General features: G+C 37.8%; 1 protein-coding gene across 1 annotated transcript in view; it reads right to left on the bottom strand.

Moving 5' to 3' along the window:
- Nucleotides 1–806: 806 nt before the first annotated feature.
- The window catches only part of Itpr (Inositol 1,4,5,-trisphosphate receptor), a 1,293,714-nt gene continuing 1,271,394 nt past the window's right edge, over nt 807–23,126 (bottom strand). The window contains exon 57 of the mRNA XM_090387283.1: nt 807–893. Coding sequence (XP_090243409.1) covers nt 807–893 — 87 coding nt within the window. The remainder of the gene's footprint in view (nt 894–23,126) is intronic.

Genomic DNA, 23,126 nt, shown 5'->3' with positions numbered 1-23,126 from the left:
AACTCAGACATTAAGCCAGATATGCCTTCATCGATATCATTAATAAATAGAAAACAACAACAGGCCCAGACCTGAACCCTGGTGGACTCCACCAATAACATCAGTGCTCATTGATATCCCTCTTTCCTCCCACTCAACCATCTTTATCCACAGAAGCCTCATCAAATATTCTTGCATCCCCTTACATTTAAGTGTATCTCATCCCTGTAAAAACAGCCTCTCCTGTTAACAAGACAGACCACACTGAGAAAAATTATTTTACCCCATGAGCCTTGCAGGGCCAAATTGATTGAAAACGCTCTCATAATGTACTCCTACCTATAGTGTCTCAACAGAATTGCAGACACTTTCAATTTCCATCCAACTCATGACTTTTTCTCAGCATCCTGTACTTGTTGAGTAAATCCTCTGATCTCTAATACACATAATAAGCAGAAAAAATATATACATGTACAAGTCTGAAATTTCATTCCCATAATGGTCTTTTACACTGGAAAATGAAACAGAATGATGCTACTACCTCATGCCTAAAACATTTTTTTTTGCACTACAATCCATTAAGAAAAGATGGTAATACTGGCATTGTTCAGACTGAATTAAAGAAAAAAACATCGAAAATAGCATTTTTCAATAACTAAAGAAAATGGGCACTTGCCAGGTGTTTTACCACATTTTTTGCTACAAATGGGGAGGACAATCACTGCTGGGTTAATAATATTTACATTTTCAGAATAATTTGAGCCAACATATATTTCAAAACTACTGTTAAAACTACATTGAAACTTACCTTTACCTGCTGTTGGTTATTACTGGCTAGAAATTGTATGAAAAGGTGCTGGAACTGGAGCATTTAAGAGCCCCAATCTTTGTTTTTGCTTTCTTTGTTCTGTCATCTGAGTGAAAAACATAATTGCAATTTGAAACTTTTATTACTTTTATATAAATGTCAAGATTATGACTTAAGTACAAAGGGTACTAGGAAAGTTTTGCAATACAGCTTTGTTTATTTAATTTTTTCAAAGTAATTTCCTCTACATTCAATACACCTCTCCATCCTCCGAAACCAATCTTTAAACCAGTTCTGCCAAGTTTCACTAGGGAGTAAAGCACACTCGTTGTCCCAAGCCCCTAGAAGGTCCTCATCACTGGAAAACCGCCTCCCTTTTAGCTTCATTTTCACATGCGGGAACAGTGCAAAGTCGCAGGGAGCAAGGTCTGGACTGTAGGGAGGGTGCTCGAGAAGTTTCAGTCCTGTCGTGGTCAAATACTCGGTGCAGGCTTTGGCGCGGTGAGCTGGAGCATTTTCGTGATGGAGGTACCAGGTGTCCATTCTTGACTTTGGCCGCAGGTTCTTCATAGATCCAATGACTTTAGGCAGGCATTGTTCAGTATACCACTTAGCTGTGACTGTCTTCTGCGTGTCCAAAATGGCACGTTCCACAATTCCACTCGTTTGGAAAAATACAGCTATCATTTTCTTCTTTACAGATCGGGATTTTCTGACAATTACGGGTGTGTCGTCATCATCAAAGACCCAAACTTTGTTTTGAGCCTTGGTCGGCAGATCGTAATAGTACAGCCAAGTCTCGTCACCTGTCACGATGTTGTTCACATACCGAGATTGTCCCTTATCAAACTTTTTTAACATCTCCCGGCACCAAGTCACACGTCGTGTCATCTGCTCTTCAGTCAGTTGATGCGGCACCCAGAGAGAACAAAGTTTCTTCACGTGCAAATGATCTCGCAGAATCGAACGAATTGCTGGTGCATTTAGGCCCAAAGTATCCTCTATCTGTTGGTAGGTCACTCGCCTGTTTTCGTCAAGCATTTTCCTCACAGCAGTAACGTTTTCCTCCGTAACTGACATTCGTGGCCTTCCCGGCCTCTCAGAATCCTCCAGAGTGAAATTTCCCCTTTGGAATTCTCTATACCACCTGAATATTGTTGTACGATGTGGACAATCATCATCTAGTGCAAGAGTCATTTCTTCTAAGCACTGGTCTATGGTTAAACCACGCACGAAATTATACCGCAAAACTGTCCTTATCTCATATCGTGACCACGATGCCATCGCAAGCACTTTACACTCTCACTACTAATGAATAACTGAGCCCATCGACTTGGCGCGGCGGCTACTATGCACGTATGAACATGTCTCAACATGCAGCAACAAGCAGCTTCCTGTGATTCATTGTTGCGTCATATTGCAAAACTTTCCTAGTACCCTTTGTATATATGTACAAGTGCAAGTTGTATATTTCATATCAGAAACAGAGGCCTTACTTGTATTTCCTTTAGTTTTGGCTGTTGACCCTTGATGAAGAAGTTAAAATCACAGGATCTATAGCATTAAGTACTATATATTATTTTATTTAACCTTTATTTTTCAGACACCTTTCTAATTTTTTTCCATTGTTACTACATCTGACTTGGTCAGCATTTCTCCACTCATACTCTAATCTACTTATCCACATTACATTACGGTCATTGGGTATTTCTGCTATTACTAGCAGTGCTCCATGTCCATAAACTATTCCAATATTTTAATATATCATTCCATTTAAATTATTATTCCTTTTTAAGATGTTACTATTCACTAAAACCTCTTGTTATTAATATATTATATACACTGGTGTTCAAAGAAAGTGCATCACTCCTTAAAATTGTAATTGTCGTCCGTATAATGTAAGTACATGATTTCTTACAGATTGCACCAGATAAGATTGAAACGTGTAGGTGATGATATAATATTGCATCAGCCGTTACTTTCAGCTATATAAACACGCACTGCAAAAGTGTAGTCGTTCCTTGCTTGTGTCAGAATTGGGAGTTACATGCAGTTGATGCCACAAAGAAAGAGTGCTCTTGTTGCTTTACATGAGGAAGGATGTTCCTCCTGTCATATTGCTTATAGAGTGTCTTATAATCAGTCGACAGTGAGTAGATTTCTTTCCAAACTCAAGAATACTGCTTCTGCTGATAGGAAAAAAGGAATCGGATGCAAACAATCCAAAACAGGACTGCGTTTTGAAGTGCTTATGCCTTAAAAACCATAAAGCTTCTTCATGAGCTAAAAAGAGAATGGGAAGAGCATACATGAGTGGTAGCAAGTGCAGTAACAATCAGAAGATGCCTCTTCAAAAATGGACTTGTAGCCCATCATCTTAAGAAGCCCCTCCTCACACAAAAAATGAAAAAGACCTGATTAATTTGGTGTAAGGAGCATGTCAAATGGACCCCCGAGCAGTGGAAGTCAGTTATTTTCTAGGATGAGAAGAAATTCAACCTGCATGGCTCTGATGGGATACATACAATTTGTCGTAGATGTGGTGAAGAACACGATTCAGACTGTATGGTGTCTACAGTGAAATTCCCTACCAGCCAAATGATATGGGGGTGCATTTTGTATCGCGAAGTAGGTTACTTGCAGTTCATAAAAGGGTCTGTAAATGCCAATGGATACCTGGCTATATCGGAAGGCAAACTGCTGCCAAACATTAGAGACCATTTCAACCTGCCAAGTAGCTGCATATTTCAGGATGAATTTGTCCCTTACCATCAGGTGAAAAGTGTAAGTAGATACTTCTGTAGTTACTTTAGCTTTATTTCTGCATTAGAGGTTAGACAGTAATGTATTTACATTTGTTACGGGTGAGAAAATGGTTGGAAGAACAGTCCATTACAACTCATGCTGGCCAGGAAACAGCCCGGACCTGAATCCTATAGAGAACTGTTGACATTGTGTGGAATCTGCAGTTGCCAGAAAGAAACCAAAGACCCTTCATGAACTTCAGGAAGCCATAATTTATGTTTGGAACCACGAACTATCAGTTTATTATCTTCAGAAATTGATCTTGCCAATGCCTCAACGGTGTGCTGCTGTCATCAGGGCCATAGGCAGTTCAACTAAATATTAATTTGCACCTGGTGAACTTTTCATTCTGTTTTCCATTTAAAATGATAAACTGAAGCAACTGAGAGCTTCTGATAACATTTCAGCTATAATTGTCGTGTTTACCAAAATTGTTGTATAAAGGTTAAAAATGCTCATTTCGGAATGTTTTGAGAGCACCTGTCAAATATTACTTAGCTTTCCTTAACTATTAATAAATATCTTTTGTTTATATTTCTCTTTGTGACTCTAGTCATTAATGTAACATGCCATTGCAAAAAAGGGTTAGAAATGTGAAATTCTTAGGTGATGCACTTTCTTTGAACACCAGTGTGTGTATATATATATATATATATATATATATATTCTGAAATTATTCATAGTTATACGGTATTGAATAATCTAAACTGATTGACTAAAGTCAAGAAATTAGTGGTTCAAACATTAGTCAACTGTATAAATAAGAAGAATTTATGTCAATTGTCAGGGATAATATGTATAAAGTAAGATTAAGCAAAGGTAATACTTGTCTTGAAGTATTATCCCCTCTCCAACAGTATTAATACAAAGCAATGATTAGATCATATCTTGAGTAGTGCATACAAGTCTGAAAGCATCATTTTAGGAAGAATGTAGATTTGTTGAAATACAGGAGATTTTGTGTCCCTAACTAATCCTGTTGTGGAGAAGAGCAACACAGTTAGTTAGAAGCACAAATGGCTCGGCCCTTCACTTTTATGAAGAAAGAAGAGACCTATAAACTGCCGCATCTGGAAAGTAGGTACCTGCAAGGAGGCCTGATTGAAGTGTTTAAGGATTGAAATGGGTTAAGAAAACTAAATGTTGATGGTAATCTTTTTTCTCAGATAACACATATAAGGGGACATATGTTTAAACTGAAAAAAGATGGTTTCAGGGCAGGTGTCCAGAAATCTGCTTTGTTATTGAATAATTGTTGGAATAAACTTCCATCTAGTGTTATGGAAGTGTGTAATTTTAATTTAATTTAAATTTTTGATAAATTTAAAGAAGGATTGGACTCAAATTATCAGAAAGGATTAGCAAATTGTAATTTTATTTTATTATTATTATTTTTATTAGATAGTATGAATCAGAGCTGTAATGCTCAATACGTTCTATGTTAATATTAATATTTGTAAAATAATAAGAGGAGTTTATCTCAATATAGTATGTAGAACACTTTTCCGTATGATACTCTCTAGAAATTAAAATGAAAAAAATCAAAAAACTTACGTTAGAGTAAAAAATAATTAAAAACCGATTTAACACAATTAAAATCAATTTAACATAATTAAAAATCAATTTAACGCAATTAAAAATATTAAAAAGAATATAATGAAAATATTCTAAATGATTTTCCTTCCTGAGGCTGACAATGCTTTTCGACCGTACGTCATGATCACAGGAATGAAAATTACCGAATAGGCACAAGCAGCTTAATAGATTCTTTAAACATACCGAATTTAAAATTGTGGCCAGGCCAATACGGAAATTACACACTATTCTGAACAATCGCTCAGTTCTTTCCACGTTCGCAACACAAATTAATGACCTGGTATACAACATTTCTTGTGGTGATTGCTGTTTGCGGATCAGCTCTACAACCAACATTAATAGGGATAGGGGTGTACGGATTCACCCCCTTTTAGAGACTATTATCCTAAAAAAGGATGAATGGTTCCGTACGACTTCCGTTCGAGCCACTTCCGGTTCCACAATGCAAGAGAGCGGAACACGTGAGAATGGAAACATGTGATGCCTACCATTACCCTGCTGATATTTAAAGGTGTACTGAATAATAGAGAGTACTGCTGAAGAAGAAGGCTGGAGCCTTTGAAAGCTACGGGATTTTATCGCTTTTAACTTAGTATATTTTAATGCATTTTAATTTTGTGTTTTAATACTTTTAATATTGTAATACGTATATTAATTTTGTAAATACAGGTTATTGTAAATATAGTTATCAAGATTTGTTTTGTTTTATTTTATTTTAATTTTATTTTACTCCATGAAAGGTTGGTGAAAAAACGCTAAGAACGTAATATGAATATACCTAACCTCAGAGGCCTATTTGAGGAGTTACCGAATAGGGTTGAACATGAAACTTAAATAGTGATTATTTGTCTTCGCACATGCGCATAAAGGTCCACACATCGGAGATCAAATATGGCCGACGAACATTAACAGAATTCTCGTATAATTTAATTTCTACGATTTCTGCAATTAATAGTTGCGCATAATTACGTTAGACACTAAGTATTTTGGCCTCGTTAAATAAAAAAGTATGTTTTTCGTTAATGGCATGAAAGGCTAATTCTGACACTGCTGAACGAGAAGAATGAACTAAGGCTTCATGTTGATTTACACAAATATTCAGAGAAAAACGCATCGAACCTTGGTAAGACGAGTAGCAATCACCACAAGAAATGTTGTATACCAGGTCATTAATTTGTGTTGCGAACGTGGAAAGAACTGAGCGATTGTTCAGAATAGTGTGTAATTTCCGTATTGGCCTGGCCACAATTTTAAATTCGGTATGTTTAAAGAATCTATTAAGCTGCTTGTGCCACTGTTCAACATATGGGACAGAAATAAAAGTATTTTTTGATATTACTATTGTTGGTTGGTGTAGTATCTTGTTTCCTATCCTTAGCCTGTACCCTAATTCGGTTTATTGTGGCAAGGGGATAACCCCTGTTTAAGAACCTGCTAGTTAATATTTTTCTTTTTTTCGATTTTTTCGTTTTAATTTCTGGAGAGTGTCATATGGAAATGTTCTACGTACAATACTGAGGTAAACTCCTCTTATTATTTTACAAATTATTATTTTTTTTATATGTCTGTTATACAAGCTTGCTTATTTGCATCATTTTGCCACTACTAATTCTCCTGATAATGCATACTGTTCTTTAAACCTAAAATTCAGTACAATACTTTTTTACGATAAGTCTAGAGACCTTTGAAAGAGCAGTGAGATGAAACTGACAAGGCTTATCAAGCTAAACAGGATAAATATCACAAAGCAAATATAGTTTAACTTCTGTTCCAGGGAAATTAATGGAGGCACTGGTTAAAGAAGCACTGCAGGATCATCTAGGCAAGACTTCAGTTATAGCTTGGACACATCTTGGTTTTGTTAAGGGGAAAAATCTTGTCTGACCAATTTGATTGGATACCATGATGTGGTCACAAAGAAACTGGATGCAGGGAATAACTTTGATATCATATTTTTGGATCTTAGAAAGGCTTTTGATACTGTTGCACATGGAAATCTGCTGCACAAATTGGAGCAGTGTGGCATTGGAGACAAACTGCTGCTATGGATAGGGAGGTGGTTGAGTGGGAAAAGACGGAGAGTGGTAATCAAAGGACACTGCTCTTTGTGGATTAATGCTATTAGTGTAGTCCCTCAGGGGTCAGTGTTTGGCATATTGATGTTTTCTGAATTTATATATGATATTGATGATGGTATATCAGGTTTAATATCCAAGTTTGCAGATGATACGAAGGTTGGCAGGGTTGTTAAGGACACTAATGACAGTAAGCTGCTGCTGCAATAGGATCTAGAAAAGTTGAGCAGATGGGCTGAGAGGTGGCAAATGAAATTTAACATTGACAAATGTAAAGTACTACATATGGGAAGCATTAACCCCAGAGTAATGTATCAACTCTGTGGTACTACACTGGCAGTGGTAGAGAATGAAATGGACCTGGGGGTAATTGTGCAGCCAGATATGAAGTTTTCTGAGCAGTGCAGATGGTCTGCAAGAGAAGCTCATTGTGTCTTGTCAATGATATACAGGAATTTTTCTAGCAGGGATAAGGAGGTGATTATCCCTTCGCATAAGGCAATGGACAGGCCACACTTTGAGTACTGTATACAGGTCCTGAGGCCTCATTTTAAGAAGGATGTAGAGCTGGCGGAATGAGTACAACAAGATTAGTGAACGAAGGGTTGCTCTTGTGAAGAAAGGCTTAAGTTTTGTAGATTAGTCTCCAGTGTCTGGAGACTAGGCACCTGCGAGGTGATCTGATTGAGGTGTATAAAGCCTTGAACGGTTTGAGCATGCTCAATGCTGATGGGATTCTTTCTCTTGCTCAGAATAATCACCTAATAGGGAATAAATTCAAACTGAAGAAAGACAGTTGCAGGATAGATGTGTGGAAGTTTGCCTTTAGCCAGTGGTTAGTTGATTGGTGGAAGACTTCCATCTTTTGTTGTGGAAGTTGATAGCCTAAATAAATTTAAGGTTGAGCTGGACAGGTATTTGGAACAAATGGAAGGGTGAAATGGGAGCGTTTTTTTTTTTTTTTTTTGGCTGATGCTGAATAAGCTTGCTTTTTTGCATCGTATGCCTCTACTAATGCTAATATGTAAGGCCGTCCCTTCCAACATGCTTTGTAGATAAGGTCTACATATCTGGTTATCAGTAGGTAGGCTGGTAATCCAAATTTTGGTGGCAGAGGAACCTAAACAGGTCAATGGCAGCAAGTGCAGCTTCGGTTAGTGGAAGCTACTACCGACAGGAAAAGCAACTACCCTGTAAAGAAAACATATGATCTGATTGGTGTGTATAAGGCCTTGAATGGGTTGAGCATGCTGAATTCTGATGGGATTCTTCCGCTTGCTCAGATTACGAACCTAAGGGGCATAAATTCAAATTGAGGAAAGACAGTTGTAGAATAGATGTGCGGAAGTTTGCCTTTAGCCAGCGGGTGGTTAATTGCTGGAACAAATTTCCATCTGTCATTGTGGAAGTTGATAGCTCAAATAAATTCAAGGAGGAACTGGATAAACTTTTAGAGGGAATGGCTGTGTGATTTTTTTTTTTTTTTTTTTGCTGATGCTACATAAGCTCATATGCTTGCTTTCTTGCATCACATGGAACTTATGAACCATGTTGAGATGTGGTAAGCTGGAGAATGTCAAAAGAGAAATGCACAGGAATGGTATCAATATGCTTGGAGTGGTGGAGACACAATTGAGAGAAGTGGGTGAATTTGAAAGTGGAGACTATGAAGTTGTGCAATTTGGAAGTAATGGTGGATGGGGGGGGAGAGTAGCAATAATTATGACAAGAAGATTCGTGAGAGTACTGGCTGATGTGGAATTGTTGGGACATAGACTCATCATGGCCAGATTTGTGGCAAAACCTGCACAACCTCAAATAGTGCTGACGAATTAGTTCAGGAGACAAATGAACAGTTAGAAGAATTAATATGGAAAACTAGATCAAGAGACAATATTATAATCATGGCGCCTGGAATGCAGTGGTCGGAGAGATAAGGGAAGAAAAGATTGTGGGGGACTTTGCGCTAGGAGTGAGAAACATCAGAGGACAATGCTTGGAGTTTTGTAAAGAAAAGAGACTAATAGTTGCAAATACATGGTTTAAGTCTCCACTACACAGAAGATATACATGAAAAAATCCTAGCGATTCACAAAGGTATCAAATAGATTACATTTTAGTAAAGCAGAGATATCGTAACCAAGTGAAGAAAGCAATGTCCTTTCTGGAAGCAGATGGAGATTCAGATCACTCACTTGTGAAGATGAATGTGGAATTAAAATTGAAGTGCAAAAATAAAAGGAAACCATTCATGTGATGGAATATTGAGAAACTTAGAGAGGAGAGAACAAAAAATGTATTTCAAGAACTGACCAATAATATTACTTCTGAGGAGACAATGAATGATTTAGAGAAAAACTGGTCTTTAATCAAGGAGATGACATGTAAAACGTCATCGGAGGCACTGGGGAAGAGTGAAAAATTAGGAGGAAGCCTTGGATCACTGATGTTATCATGCAGAGAATGGAAATAATGAAAAGGATCAAAGGAACTACAGAAAATTGAAATCGACAGAGAATGTAGGAAGGCAAGAGAACAGTGGTGGGCAGAGAATTGTCAGGAGATTGAAATTCCTGAACAGGGAAGGATGGATTTGGTGCACAGAAAAATCAGAGAGTTAACGAGAAAGTGTAGCTGAATTCAAATGATTGCAATAAGGGACGAAACGAAAAGGAAATGACAGTACTGAATCTAGAGGAACCAAAGGAAAGCTGGAGCAGATTGTTGAAGAAATCAACAACGACTCAAGCACATACACATGGAAGAATACAGCTTTAGAAGAACAAGACAGCTTGGAGGAAAAAATATCTAAAGAAGAATTCAATGCAGCCCTGAAATCTCTTAGGAATAACGAGGCACCAGAAAATGACAACATAACTGCAGAGCTTTTACAATAAGGTACAGAAAATATAAAGAAATCTCTATTTGAACTGATAAAGAAGATGTTCAGGGAAGAACTGTGGCCAGAGGAATTCTGCACATCAATCATAATCCCTATATCCAAAAAAGATGACACCAACAGTATGCTAAGATGACAGAACTATGTCTTATTACTCACACATGCTCAAGAGCATGCATTTGAACATCACGCAACACAGCAGCAACCCCCAAGGCAGAATGCACTGGTCCCAAAGGAACTAGCTGTTGTAGGTGACTCTGTTGTCAGGGAAACGGGGCACATATTGTGCAAAAAGGATAGATGTTCCATAGAAGGATAAGGGGAGAGGTGGTAGATGACTTTCATCAACCGGTGAAATACCATCACTTTGCTTATTGGAGGCTTGAAGTGGTGAAACCCATGTTTAGTCTCTAGAGAAAAGTTTCCGCCATCACCCTCCCCCCATACTTCTCCTTCAACCCATGCATGGTACTAAGTACTATAGGTTTTGATGCCTTTTGTGTTTGGGGTTTTCATAAAAAAAAAAAAAAAAAAAAAGTGTACTCATCTACAACTGTGGATGAGCTAATTAGTTTTTGCTGATTCACTATTTTTTCATTTTTTCTAAATTTTATTTCATCTTACAGTTTTAATCTCAGTGATCACACAGCTGAGTTTATTATTTGAATCAAGCAAGTACTTTAGAAGATATACTTGTTAGGTACATTAGCATACATATAGAATAATCATTCTCATTTTTAATTTTAAATTCTATGCATTTTAATTTTTAAAATTTGCAAACTATTAAACTCCAGATGGCATCCCCACATGAAGTGCCCCTGGGTATAAAGCAAAATCAGTACACTAAACCCTCAATTTTATGGACTAATAAGGGGAAACAGTGTCCATTATATGTAAATAAAAATTTATAAACTAGAGGGATATCCATGTCAATTTTAGTATTTCTCAATTAGTGCAATTCCTTCTGACATGCACCATTAATTGTTTTGTTGAAGAAATCTGGCCATAAAAAAAATAAAACAACATGTTTTCATTACCTAATGTATGCAATTATTAAAAATATGAATTTAAAATTAGCATGGTCTTCTGTCCAATTTTGACAGCATGCTGTAGTCTGTTTAGGAGCAGTTCAAAGGATTAATGTGTACCAGATCACATTAATATTTTTAGCACCAGTAATGAAGAATATGGTAGTTTCATTTTCATAAGTGTAAACAAGGGGGTGCTCATAAACACCAATAATAAGGAATGTGGGAGTTTTGTTTTCACAAGAATTGCAGTCCGCTATTCTCAGAGGTGCAAGCCTTAGCCTTATCAATGCATACTAACTTCCCTAACAACAAATTATGTTACACCTGAATAGGGGAGGTGAGTTTGAACAAGAGCAAACACACATGCTCCAAGAGTCGTGTTTATAATAGATTGAAAATGTAAAGTATTAAAAAGTGAACAATTTTGAATGGTTTCTTGCTGATAAAAGGTTCTATGAGTGCATTTCCCCACTTAGGGGAAATGCACTCATAAATGCTAAGGGGGCAGTATCCCCTATTTGTTAAATCAAAAGCTTTTTTCAAATTCAGTGTTTCTAGTACATTACATTATACTTAAACAAAATAAATGAAATATAATGTATTAGCAACACTGAAATACATTTAAACAATAAAAAACAAGCTTTCATTTACCCTGGCTTTATTGGTTGATACACAGTACATCATTAGTAGATAATTTACTGTGACCATGTGGTCATGACTGTAAAAATTTTATTCAAGAGTTGGAGCAAAGAAGCCAAAGTTATGCTAGTGAATCTACAGAGTCAGACTCCTTAAAAATACCAATGCTTAGCACTGTGTCAGATACTGCTTTTTTTTAGTTTTTTTCCCATACCATATTCTCACTTACAGTGTTTAACTTCTCTAACAGCTTTACTTCTTGTGCATAAATGCTTTCTCTCAGAAGTACACACATTCTTTTTTTCGCTAGTTTTCTAATGGGCCATGATAATACACTGTAAGTGAGATTATAATAAAGAAATAGGGCACGATATAATAGTGAGCTTATCTGTAAACAGACTGGGAAGCTTGATGTCAGCTGCCATGAGCTCCAGGTTTTCCCTATCTTGCGAATACACTCTGGTGCCAGTGAAACTTTTTCCTTTTTTTAAATCAATATAATTTTCACTACTGCAGCTAGGCTTTATGTGTAGCAATATTAAATGATCTACCTGGTGCATTTACAGGCCAAATTTGAGAGTGAGAAAATGGAGGTGCTACTTAAGATCATACTCAGCTATAATGATTAATATTGTTGAGAGGGCATCCAACCTATCATGAAGATGCAAAGGGTAAATCTTAAGTACTGGAGGTGGGGAATAAAGTTCTTAAGAACATGTAAGTGAAGGCATAAATCTAGCTTACAATCAAGGAGTTTTGGGGAACAGGAAGAAATTCAGAGGACAGGTTGGGAGAGCAGGGAGGATGTGGGAACATTTACATTTTGTTCTTAGCTAAAAACTGCTGACCAACAAAGCCAAGTGGACTGGCACACTGTCATGATGAGAATGAAAATTAGAGTTTGGCAAGCTCCAAATATGGCTAGGAATTACTTTTAATGGACAGCAGTAATCAAAGAATATAAGTCTGTATTTAATAGGTAAGAAAGTGTGTCTGGAGTGGGGGAGGAATTATCTGAGAGTGTCTCTGAGGTTATTCAGGAATGGATCTTCTAGTATACTGGAAGACTTGCACAAAGAAGGATGGCAGTCATAGAACAATCTGTCAAGTGCTCATCTTTTTCCATGTCATTATTATTATTTTTTGCTCTTGTTTTGCAGGAGAGATAAAGAATGGGAGAGCTTGAGTATAATGATATTATTATTTGGATATTCATGTTAAGAAAATCTGACTAAAAAAATTTGTACCAAAGTGCCTCATATGATTTTGGTGCCAAATTATTTTCCAAAGTACGGTCGTTGGTTTGTTCATTTAGTGTTTTTTGGTGAGCTGCATCAAAGGCCATACTCTTATAACCACAGAGTGCACATTTCTGTGGTTATAACAATAAACAGGATTAAATAATTATAAAATGTACCCACATGAACAGTATATTAAATTATTACTGATTACATAATGTGATATAAATTAATTAGTTGTGAAAAAGTAAAAACATCCAATATATTGTCTTTGTCAGATAAAATCTGGCTGAATGCAGTGGGGTAAAGGTAGCTGGCTGAATGCAGTGGGGTAAAGGTAGCTGGCTAAAAGCAGGATAAAGTCAATGGAGTTCAGTGATAAACTGAAGGCGTGCAATTAGTAAATACTTGACAGTTACATTAACACCAAATAGTGCTATTTGCTATTGGACTACAGTAGCACTTTTCCAGAATTTAAAACAAATACACCAACCGTTTAACTATAGCGGTTTAATAGTGAAAACTATAAAATGTACCAAACGATACTACACTGTAAAATAATATATGCAAAAAAACTGATTTACAAAATAAAATATACAATAAAAATTTTAAAATATACAATAAAATATAAATAAAATATTTAAAATACAATAAAATACAATAAAATTAAAAGCGATAAAACATTGACTGAAGCTTTCGGGGGCTTCCGCCTCCTTTCTCAACAACAATGATGTTTAAGCAACACATCCTTAAGTAACAGGCTCACAGCACAAGTGGCTGACCAGGTGTCAGCCACGTGTGCTGTGAGTCAAAATGTAGGGGAGAATGAAATAATGGTGTCGCTAGATGTGGTGTCATTATTTACTTGTATACCCATAGCCCATGGGGTGGAATGTGTAAAGGTGGCACTACAAAGAGATGATACCCTAAGTACTAGATCGCACCTAAGTGTAGAGAATATATGCTGTGGCATAGAATTATGTCTTTCGAGTACGACTTTGCTATATAAAGGAGTGATGTACAAACAGGTTCATGGCACAGCTATGGGTTCTCCTATTAGCGCTATTGTTGCAAACCTGGCAATGGAAGAGTTAGAGAATAGGGTTTTTACAAGTTTGGAGTTCCCTATGTGCAAGTGGAAGAGATACGTGGATGACACGTTAACTTTGGTGCAAAAGGGGAGAGAAGAGGATGTAGTTAGTTTTCTCAATGATTTCTCTCCTTTTATACAGTTCACCTCAGAGGTAAAAGTGAATGGTTCCCTCCCATTCCTGGATGTAATGGTGTGTAGAGAAGGCTCCAGGCTTAGTACTACAGTGTTTAGGAAGCCCATGTGTAGGAGCCCATTATAGGTCAGCACAGACTGCGCAGAATAAAAATAGTGTGGCCAGGGCACTTTTGGGTAGGGTTAGGACACATTGTAGTACCTCTGAGGAGAGAGAGAAATTGGGCAAGTTAGGGTGGATCTTATGAAATGCGGTTACCCCCAGAGGGTCATTGATAAATATAATAGAGGCGTGGAGCCTAATCATGGAACACCGTCCGTTCCAGTCGCCACAGTTTATATTCCCTACTATCCGGGCTTGTCAGATCGAATTTAAAGAAGGCTACGTGACTTTCAGGCATGCTGTGTGCAACTTCCGGGCCGGAGGTTGCACACAGTGTTGTCACAGGTCAAAGACCCCATTCCTGGGGATTCCAGTAGTGGGGTCGTATATGAGATCAAATGCCCGGATTGTGGGGGAGACAGGACGGCGACTAAAAGACCGTCTGGGGGAGCACATGCGAGCTATACAGACCGCAGAGTTCAATACGTCCGCCATTGCTGAGCATTATTGGGAGAAACATCATCAGGTCTTCCCTGTGAATGCTGTCATCCTTGACCGGGCGCATTGGTTCTGGGACCGTAAGTGGCTGGAGAGTTTGTGGATAGGCTCGTCTGAGAACAATAGTATGAATAGGGACAGGGGTGTTCGATTTCACCCCCTGCTGGAAGCTGTGGTCCTGGCAAAAGACGAGCGTTTTATATTTCCACGCTCCCGAGCCGCTTCCGGTTCACATGGAAGAAATATTGAGCATGTGCCTGGTCAGCCATGTGTGCTGTGAGCCTGTTACTTAAGGATGTGTTGCTTAAACATCATTATTGTTGAGAAAGGAGGCGGAAGCCCCCGAAAGCTTCAGTCAATGTTTTATCGCTTTTAATTTTATTGTATTTTAAATATTTTATTTATATTTTATTGTATATTTTAAAATTTTTATCGTATATTTTATTTTGTAAATCAGTTTTTTGCATATATTATTTTACAGTGTAGTATCATTTGGTACATTTTATAGTTTTCAGTATTAAACCACTATAGTTAAATGGTTGGTGTATTTGTTTTAAATTCTGGATATGTATTACTCTCCCAACCTTAGAGGCCTTTTTGAAGATACAGTAGCACTATTCAATACCAGTCAGAGAATGCTATTTTTCAGACTGATGCACCATGAAAATCTGGCAAGAGGTAACTAAAGGAGAAAAAAACTTTTGCTGGAGCATCCCAGAAGCAGCACTTTTTGGCAATGCAAACTGAACTTGTATCATGATACGAGTTGAATATAAACTGTGACTAACAGCCTAAGGAGGTGACCATTATAGGAATAAAAAAATAAAATAAAATAAATACTTTTAAATTCATTACACGATTAAATTTGCTTCCAAATATAGAGTAGAACATATGTTATCTGGAAGTCAGTTGTCTGGAATAATCTGAAAGGCTGATCTTTCTTTTTTTTTAATTAACGGTAGTACAGTAAGCACTGGTTGTAGTGATTACTTTTTCAAATTGAATTTTAATTCTAATAAGTGAAAGATTGAGTTTACTATCCGTTTATAACAGATCGTACAAACAAAAAGCCCAATAAACCGAAATCTGCAAATTGCTTTTATTGTTTTATGGTTGTGACCTTGAGAAATATGCTTTAGAAAAATATCACAGAAACTACTGGGTTTCCTTGGAAACCATGAGTGAATTTCAGATTAGTTTAGCTCCAGGTTCGGTACAAATAAAATCGGCCCAAAACTGTGCGATTTATTATTTTTCGCAATTTTTTACAGTAAAATGTGAACGAAATGAAAATGCATAGTTTTAACATTGCAACAAAAAATGGAAATTATAAATAGAATTAGAAAAGGTGAAAATTTAGGAAATCACTCCAAAGAGTTTAATGTGCGGAGTTCAACAATTTATGACATCAAGAAGAATTCCAATGCTATAACAGAATTTGTGTCGATTATGGATAGTGGAGGAGAATCTAACAGGAAAAAGACGATGTCGAAACCTGAAAATGCCGCTTTAGAAAGTGCACTTTATTTGTGGCTTCTTCAGAAGGAAAGATTAGGTGAACCAGTGTCTGGCCGAGTGAAAAAGCATTGGATTTTGATAGAAAATTAAAAGGTAATCAAGATTTTAAGGCAAGCACAGGTTGACTGAAAAACTTTAAACTGAGACACGGTATACATAAACTAGATATTCAAGGCGAGAATCATTATGGGGGTTTCAATGCTAAGGTTGGAAAAAGACAAAACAGTGCAGAAAAGGGAACTATAGAAAATTTTCAAATTGGTGAAAGAAATGAAAGAGGTGAAAGACTTGTCGAATTTGCAGAATCTTGAGGATTGTCAGTAATGAACACTTTTTTTCAAGAAAAGGGTGAACAGGAAGTGGACCTGGAAGAGTCCAAATGGATTAACAATTAATGAAATTGACTTCATCCTCACTAACTGGCGGAATTACTTAGCAAGTACAGGTCACTGTTGAAAAAAAGCCGTGAATTAGGGTTGAACTTGAAAGTGTCTGCAATTCTGCCCAGACACGATAGGAGGGAGTATATGATGAGAGCCTTGTCGATCAATTCGGCCCTGGAGGGATTGTGCAAGGCTCAAGGGGTAGAATTTTTTTCAGCCTGGACTGTACTTGTTAACAGGAGAGATTGCTTCTACAGGGATGGGATACACTTAAATAGAAAGGGTGCAAGAATTTTTGCTGATGCTGTCGAGGCAGTGTTAGGTGGGTCGGAAAACTGCTAGTTGGGGGGGATACAAGGACTAATAGATTAACAGTAGCCACTGGCAGAGGTGGAAGTGATTCTTGCACTGCTTCTATTCAAATGAGCAGAAGTCTGAAAAACAAGATGCAGGATATTTCAGAGACTGCTGGTAGTCATTGCGTTACAAGTAAACACATGGGTTGTGTTAGGGTAGCTAAGAATAGAAACAGGTGCATGTATACCTGCGTGTACACCAATACTAGGAGTTTGGTAAATAAATTTGATGAATTTGAGGTATTGCTCAAAACATCAAAGGCAGATATTGTTGGGATATCAGAGACGTGGTGTCACACAGATATAAGTAATGCGGAACTGGAATTTGGGGAATACAATGTATATAGAAAGGATAGACAGGACAGGAGGGGAGGAGGGGTTATGCTATTAATTAAGAAACACATAAAGTCAAAGGAAGTGAAGCCAGTTGACATTGATGGACAGGGCAGTGTCGAGTCAGTTTGGTGTGACATAAGCATAGGGAAATCAAAATTGAGAGTAGGAGTGTGCTATAGGCCTAATGACTCTGATGAGTATAATAATATATTGTACAGGGAAATAGAGTGGGCCAGTAAATCAGAGAGTCTTATAATGGGGGATTTTAATTTCCCAGATATTGACTGGAATTTGTGGGTTGGTCACTCGCACACTAGCAAGGCTTTTGTGGATTTATTGGATGATTGTTTTCTACATCAGCATGTTCGTGAGGCAACAAGAGGGAGCAATACTCTTGATCTGATTATCAGTAGTGATTCTTCATGCATTAAGAACCTGCAGATAAATGAACCACTAGGTGGCAGTGATCACAGTGTGTTGAAGTGGGATTTACTCAAGGAGGTAACTACCATCAGAGGTAAAGGGAAGGGCTTTTGTTTTCGTAAAGGCGACTATGATGGTCTGAGACAGTATTTAAATTCTATACAGTGGGACCAACTGATGATGTTACCAACAGCAAACTCAAAATGGGAAGCATTCAAGGAACTAATCTTGGTGGCTACCAGGCTTTACATACCAACTAAGAAATATTGTTCAAGGTTTAGGCCTAAATGGTTGTCAGATGGACTAATGAGACATGTGGCAGAGAAGAAAAATGCATGGGATACATACAAATTAATGGGTGACATGGAAGCCTATGATAGATATAAGTTGGTCTGTAACCAAGTCACAAAGGAGATCAGGCAGGCAAAGGCAGACTACGAAAAATCCTTGGCAAAGGATGCAAAGAAAAACAGAAAGGAGTACTTTACATAATTGAACTCGAGAAGGAAAGGGATGAATCAGATTGGTCCACTGGATATTGATGGTTCAACAGTTGAGGATCCTGCTCAGGTGGCTAACAATCTAAACGAGTATTTTGCATCTACATTCACGCATGAGGAGTTATTCAGGAAGGAGAATGATGTAGGTAAAGTAAACATTGGCAGTGAGCTGGATGATTTTGTAATAACTGAGAGGAAAGTGGAGGAGAGATTGTTGAGGATAAACATAAAAAAGGCACCTGGGGTGGATGGGATCTATCCAGTTATATTAAAGGAGGCAGCAAAGGAAGTATGCAAACCCCTAGCCATAATTATGAGAACTTCTTTGGACTCAGGGGAGGTACCCATAGACTGGAGATGTGCAAATGTAACCCCAATTCACAAAGGAGGATCAAAGGCTGACACAAGTAATTATAGACCTGTTAGTTTAACTTCTGTTCCAGGTAAATTAATGGAGGCACTGGTTAAAGAAGCACTGCAGGATCATCTAGACAAGAATTCAGTTATAGCTCAGACGCAGCATGGTTTTGTTAAGGGCAGGTCTTGCCTGACCAATTTGATTGGATACTATGATGTAGTCACAAAAGAACTGGATGCAGGGAATAACTTTGATATTATATATTTGGATCTTAGAAAGGCTTTTGATACTGTTGCACATGGAAGACTGCTGCACAAATTGGAGCAGTGTGGCATTGGAGGCAAATTGCTGCTATGGATAAGGGGATGGTTGAGTGGCAGAAGACAGAGAGTGGTAATCAATGGACACTGCTCAACGTGGACTAATGTTATTAGTGGAGTTCCTCAAGGTTCAGTGTTGGGTTCATTGTTGTTTTCGGTGTTTATGAATGATATTGATGATGGGATATCAAGTTTAATGTCTAAGTTTGCAGATGATACAAAGGTTGGCAGGGTCGTTAAGGACACTACTGACGCTATGCTGCTGCAACAGGATCTGGAAAGGTTGAACAGATGGGCTGAGAGGTGGCAAATGAAGTTTAACATTGACAAATGTAAAGTACTACATATGGGTAACAGTAACCCCAGAGCAACGTATCAACTCTGCGGTACTACACTGACAGTGGTGGAGAATGAAAAGGACCTGGGGGTAATTGTGCAGGCAGATATGAAGTTCTCTGAGCAGTGCAGACGAGCTGCAAGAGTAGCTCATGGTGTCTTGTCAATGATATACAGGAATTTTTCTAGCAGGGATAAGGAGGTGATTATTCCCTTGTATAAGGCAATGGTTAGGCCACATCTTGAGTACTGTATACAGGTCTGGAGGCCTCATTTCAAGAAGGATGTAGAGCTGCTGGAACGGGTACAGAGAAGGGCAACAAGATTAGTAAATGGAACAAAGGGTTGCTCTTACGAAGAAAGGCTTAAGTTTTGCAAATTACAGAGTCTGGAGACTAGGCACCGGCGAGGTGATCTGATAGAGGTGTATAAGGCTTTGAATGGTTTGAGCATGCTCAATGCCAATGGGATTCTTCATCTTTCTCAGAATAATCACCTCAGAGGGCATAAATTCAAATTGAGGAAGGACGGATGTCGGATAGATGTGCGGAAATTTGCCTTTGGCCAGCGGGTGGTTGGTTGGCGGAACCGACTTCCATCACTTGTTGTTGAAGTTGATAGCCTAAACAAATTTAAAGCTCAACTGGACAGGTATTTCGAACGAACGGAGGGGTGAAATGGGAGAGGGTTTTTTTTTTTTTTTTTTTTTTTTGGCTGATGCTGAATAAGCTTGCTTTCTTGCATCATATGCCTCTACTAATGCTAATGCTAATGCTAGCAGAAGATATATCGTGAATGATGTTACCGTCTTGAACAATGTAAATGTTGGAAGTAATCGCAGAATGGTAAGATGCACACGATATAGATGTAGGAAAGGAAAGGAAAAAACTGACTCGAGTAAATACAAAGGTCTTTGAGATAACCGAAGAGGAGAAAAAGCATTATGAACTGGAACTTAAGAATAAGTTTGAGCTTCTGCAGACTGCTCAGGACCAAGATATCGATGAGGAATATTGCAACATTTTGAAAGTGATAAAGCCCAAGAAACCTATAGGTAAAAAGAAATCCAAAGAAGAAAAAATTAGTCAAGAAACACTTGTCATGATGAACCGAAGGCAACAAATGAAGAGCAAGATAAACACTGACAAGGAGAAAATTGAGTATACTGAGTTATGCAAAGCCATTAGAAAGAGACTCAGAGAGGACATAAGAAGATTTAACACAAGAAAAGTAGAACAAGCATTAAGGGAAAACAAAGGGCTTAAATCAGCAGCCATGAGCAGTAATACAGAAAGACAAATGATACTGAAACTGAAGAATTGCAATGGTGTACTTATAAATAGCAGAGAAGGCATAATTCAAATAGCAGAAGACTACTATAGAGAATTATACAAGGAGTCAGGGAATGATGCCAGCAGTGTGGAAGATGGATCGCAAATTAGTAATATGTATGACATAGCCGATTTTCTTCCTGATGAGGTAGAACATGCGTTGAAGAAAATGAAGAATTAGAAAGCCCCAGGAGAAGATGAAGTTACTGTAGAGTTGTTAAAATTGGGAGGAAGAGACATGACACAAAAACTGGTAAGACTCTTCACAAAATGCATTAGAAAAGGTGTGACACTTAAGGAGTGGAATAATGCAATCACAGTTTTGCTGCATAAGAAAGGAGATAAATCGTTACTAACTCTACATAACTGATTAAGATTTTCCTCTAATTCTTTGGGAACGTGGCTTATGATCACAATGTCATCTAAAAATCATAAATGGTATAGGTACTCTCCATTCACATTGACTCCTTTCTGTGACCAGTCTAATCTTCTGAAAGCATCCTCAAGGGCAGCAGTAAACAACTTTGGAGATACTGTGTGCCTCCTTGTTGAACTCCTTTCTCAATTTTAAATTTACTACTGTCTTTGTCTAGTCTAATAAAGGAGGTAGCATTCTCGTATATTTTTGTTAAAACCATAATGTATAGGGTATCTCTGCCTTGTCTTTCCAGTGCTGAAAAATTGCCTTATGCTGTGTGGAGTCAAATACCTTTTCATAATCCACAAATTCCAGGCATAATGGTATTTTATATTCATTTGCTTTTTCCATTAGCAGTGATATTATGTGAAGATGATCCATAGCTGAGAATCCTGTCATAAAGCCAGCTTGCTCCTTCGGTTGATTCTCATGAAGTATTCTTTCTAATCTGTTAGTAATGACCCTTGTGAATGACTTGTAGATGTGGAACAACAAGCTAATTGGTCTATAATTTCCAATTTATCTCCTTTCTTATGAAGCAAAATTATGATTGCATTATTCCACTCCTTAGGTGTCATGCCTTTTCTAATATATTTTGTGAAGAGTCTTGCCGGTTTCTGTGTCATGTCACTTCCTCATAATTTTAACAACTCTACAGTAACTTCATCTTTATTTGGGGCTTTCTGAATCTTCATTTTCTTCAATGCATGTTCTCCCTCATCAGGAAGGATATTGGATATGTTGTATGAGTTGCTAATTTGTGATCCATCTTCCCCACTGTTTACATAATTTCCTTGTTCATTACATAATTCTTTATAGTAGTCTTCTGCTATTTGAATTATGCCTTCTCTACTATTTATAAGTACGCCATCTCTATTCTTCAGTTTCAGTATCATTTGTCTTTTGTATTATATTTGTGTTTGCTTATAACTGTTCATTTAAGTCATTTTTCATCTTCAGTTCATCAGGAAAAGTGTTTCTTAACTAATTTTTTCTTCTTTGGATTTCTCTTTACCTATAGGTTTCTCAGACTTTATTATCAATTTCAGAAAATGTTTTATTTCTCATCCTGAGAGATTTGCAGAAGCCCAAACTCTTTCTTAAGTTCCAGTACATACTGCTTTTTCTCCTCTTCTGTTATCTCAAAGGCCTTTGTATTATTTACTCGAGTCTGTTTTTTTCCTTTCTTTTCTTACATCTACACTGTGCTGCCACTTTATTAGGTACACTCCTGCTGTGCACACAAATGATTTGTCCCACGTTGCAAGTCACATGCCCACAGTTGTGAATATAAATGCAGCAGAACAACCTTTCTTGTATCAGTTAAGCGTACAAACTGTAGCAAGAGTGGGGAAAAGGAGTGATCTAACGGACTTTGAACGTGGCATGGTAGTAGGTGAAAGATGTGCTGGACAAAGTATCTCTGAAACAGCAGTTCTCCTGAACTTTTCATGCATCACAGTTTCAAGGGTGTACCAAGAATGGTGCAATGAACAGAAAACATCCTCTCAATGGCACTCCTCTGGAAGAAAATCGCTTGCTGATGAGAGAGGTCAAAGGAGAATGTCTAGAATTGTGCAAGCAAACATATGGACCACAATGTCGCACATCACGTCAGAATACAACCTTGATGTACAGAACAAAATATCGTAACAAACCGCTAGTCGCACTTGGTCGTGAATGGGCTACAACAGCCGACAGTCACATCACGTACCTTTGTTATCAATGAAGAACAAGAGAGCAAGCCTCCTGTGGGCACAGCAATACCAGCACTGGACTATTGAGGATTGAAAAACAGTTGCTTGGTCTGATGAGTCGATGTTCCTGGTGCATCATGTTGATGGAAGGCTCAGAATTTGGTTTAAAAAAAAACATGAATCCATGGACCCGTCATGTCTGACAACTACTGTGCAAGGTGGTGGGCGTAGTGTTATGGTGTGGGGAATGTTTT

The sequence above is a fragment of the Mastigoproctus giganteus genome, chromosome 13 (genome assembly GCF_048544385.1).
Source record: "Mastigoproctus giganteus isolate SK-2022 chromosome 13, ASM4854438v1, whole genome shotgun sequence".
Classification (NCBI taxonomy): domain Eukaryota; kingdom Metazoa; phylum Arthropoda; class Arachnida; order Uropygi; family Thelyphonidae; genus Mastigoproctus; species Mastigoproctus giganteus.
This window is presented reverse-complemented; position numbering and strand designations above follow the sequence as displayed.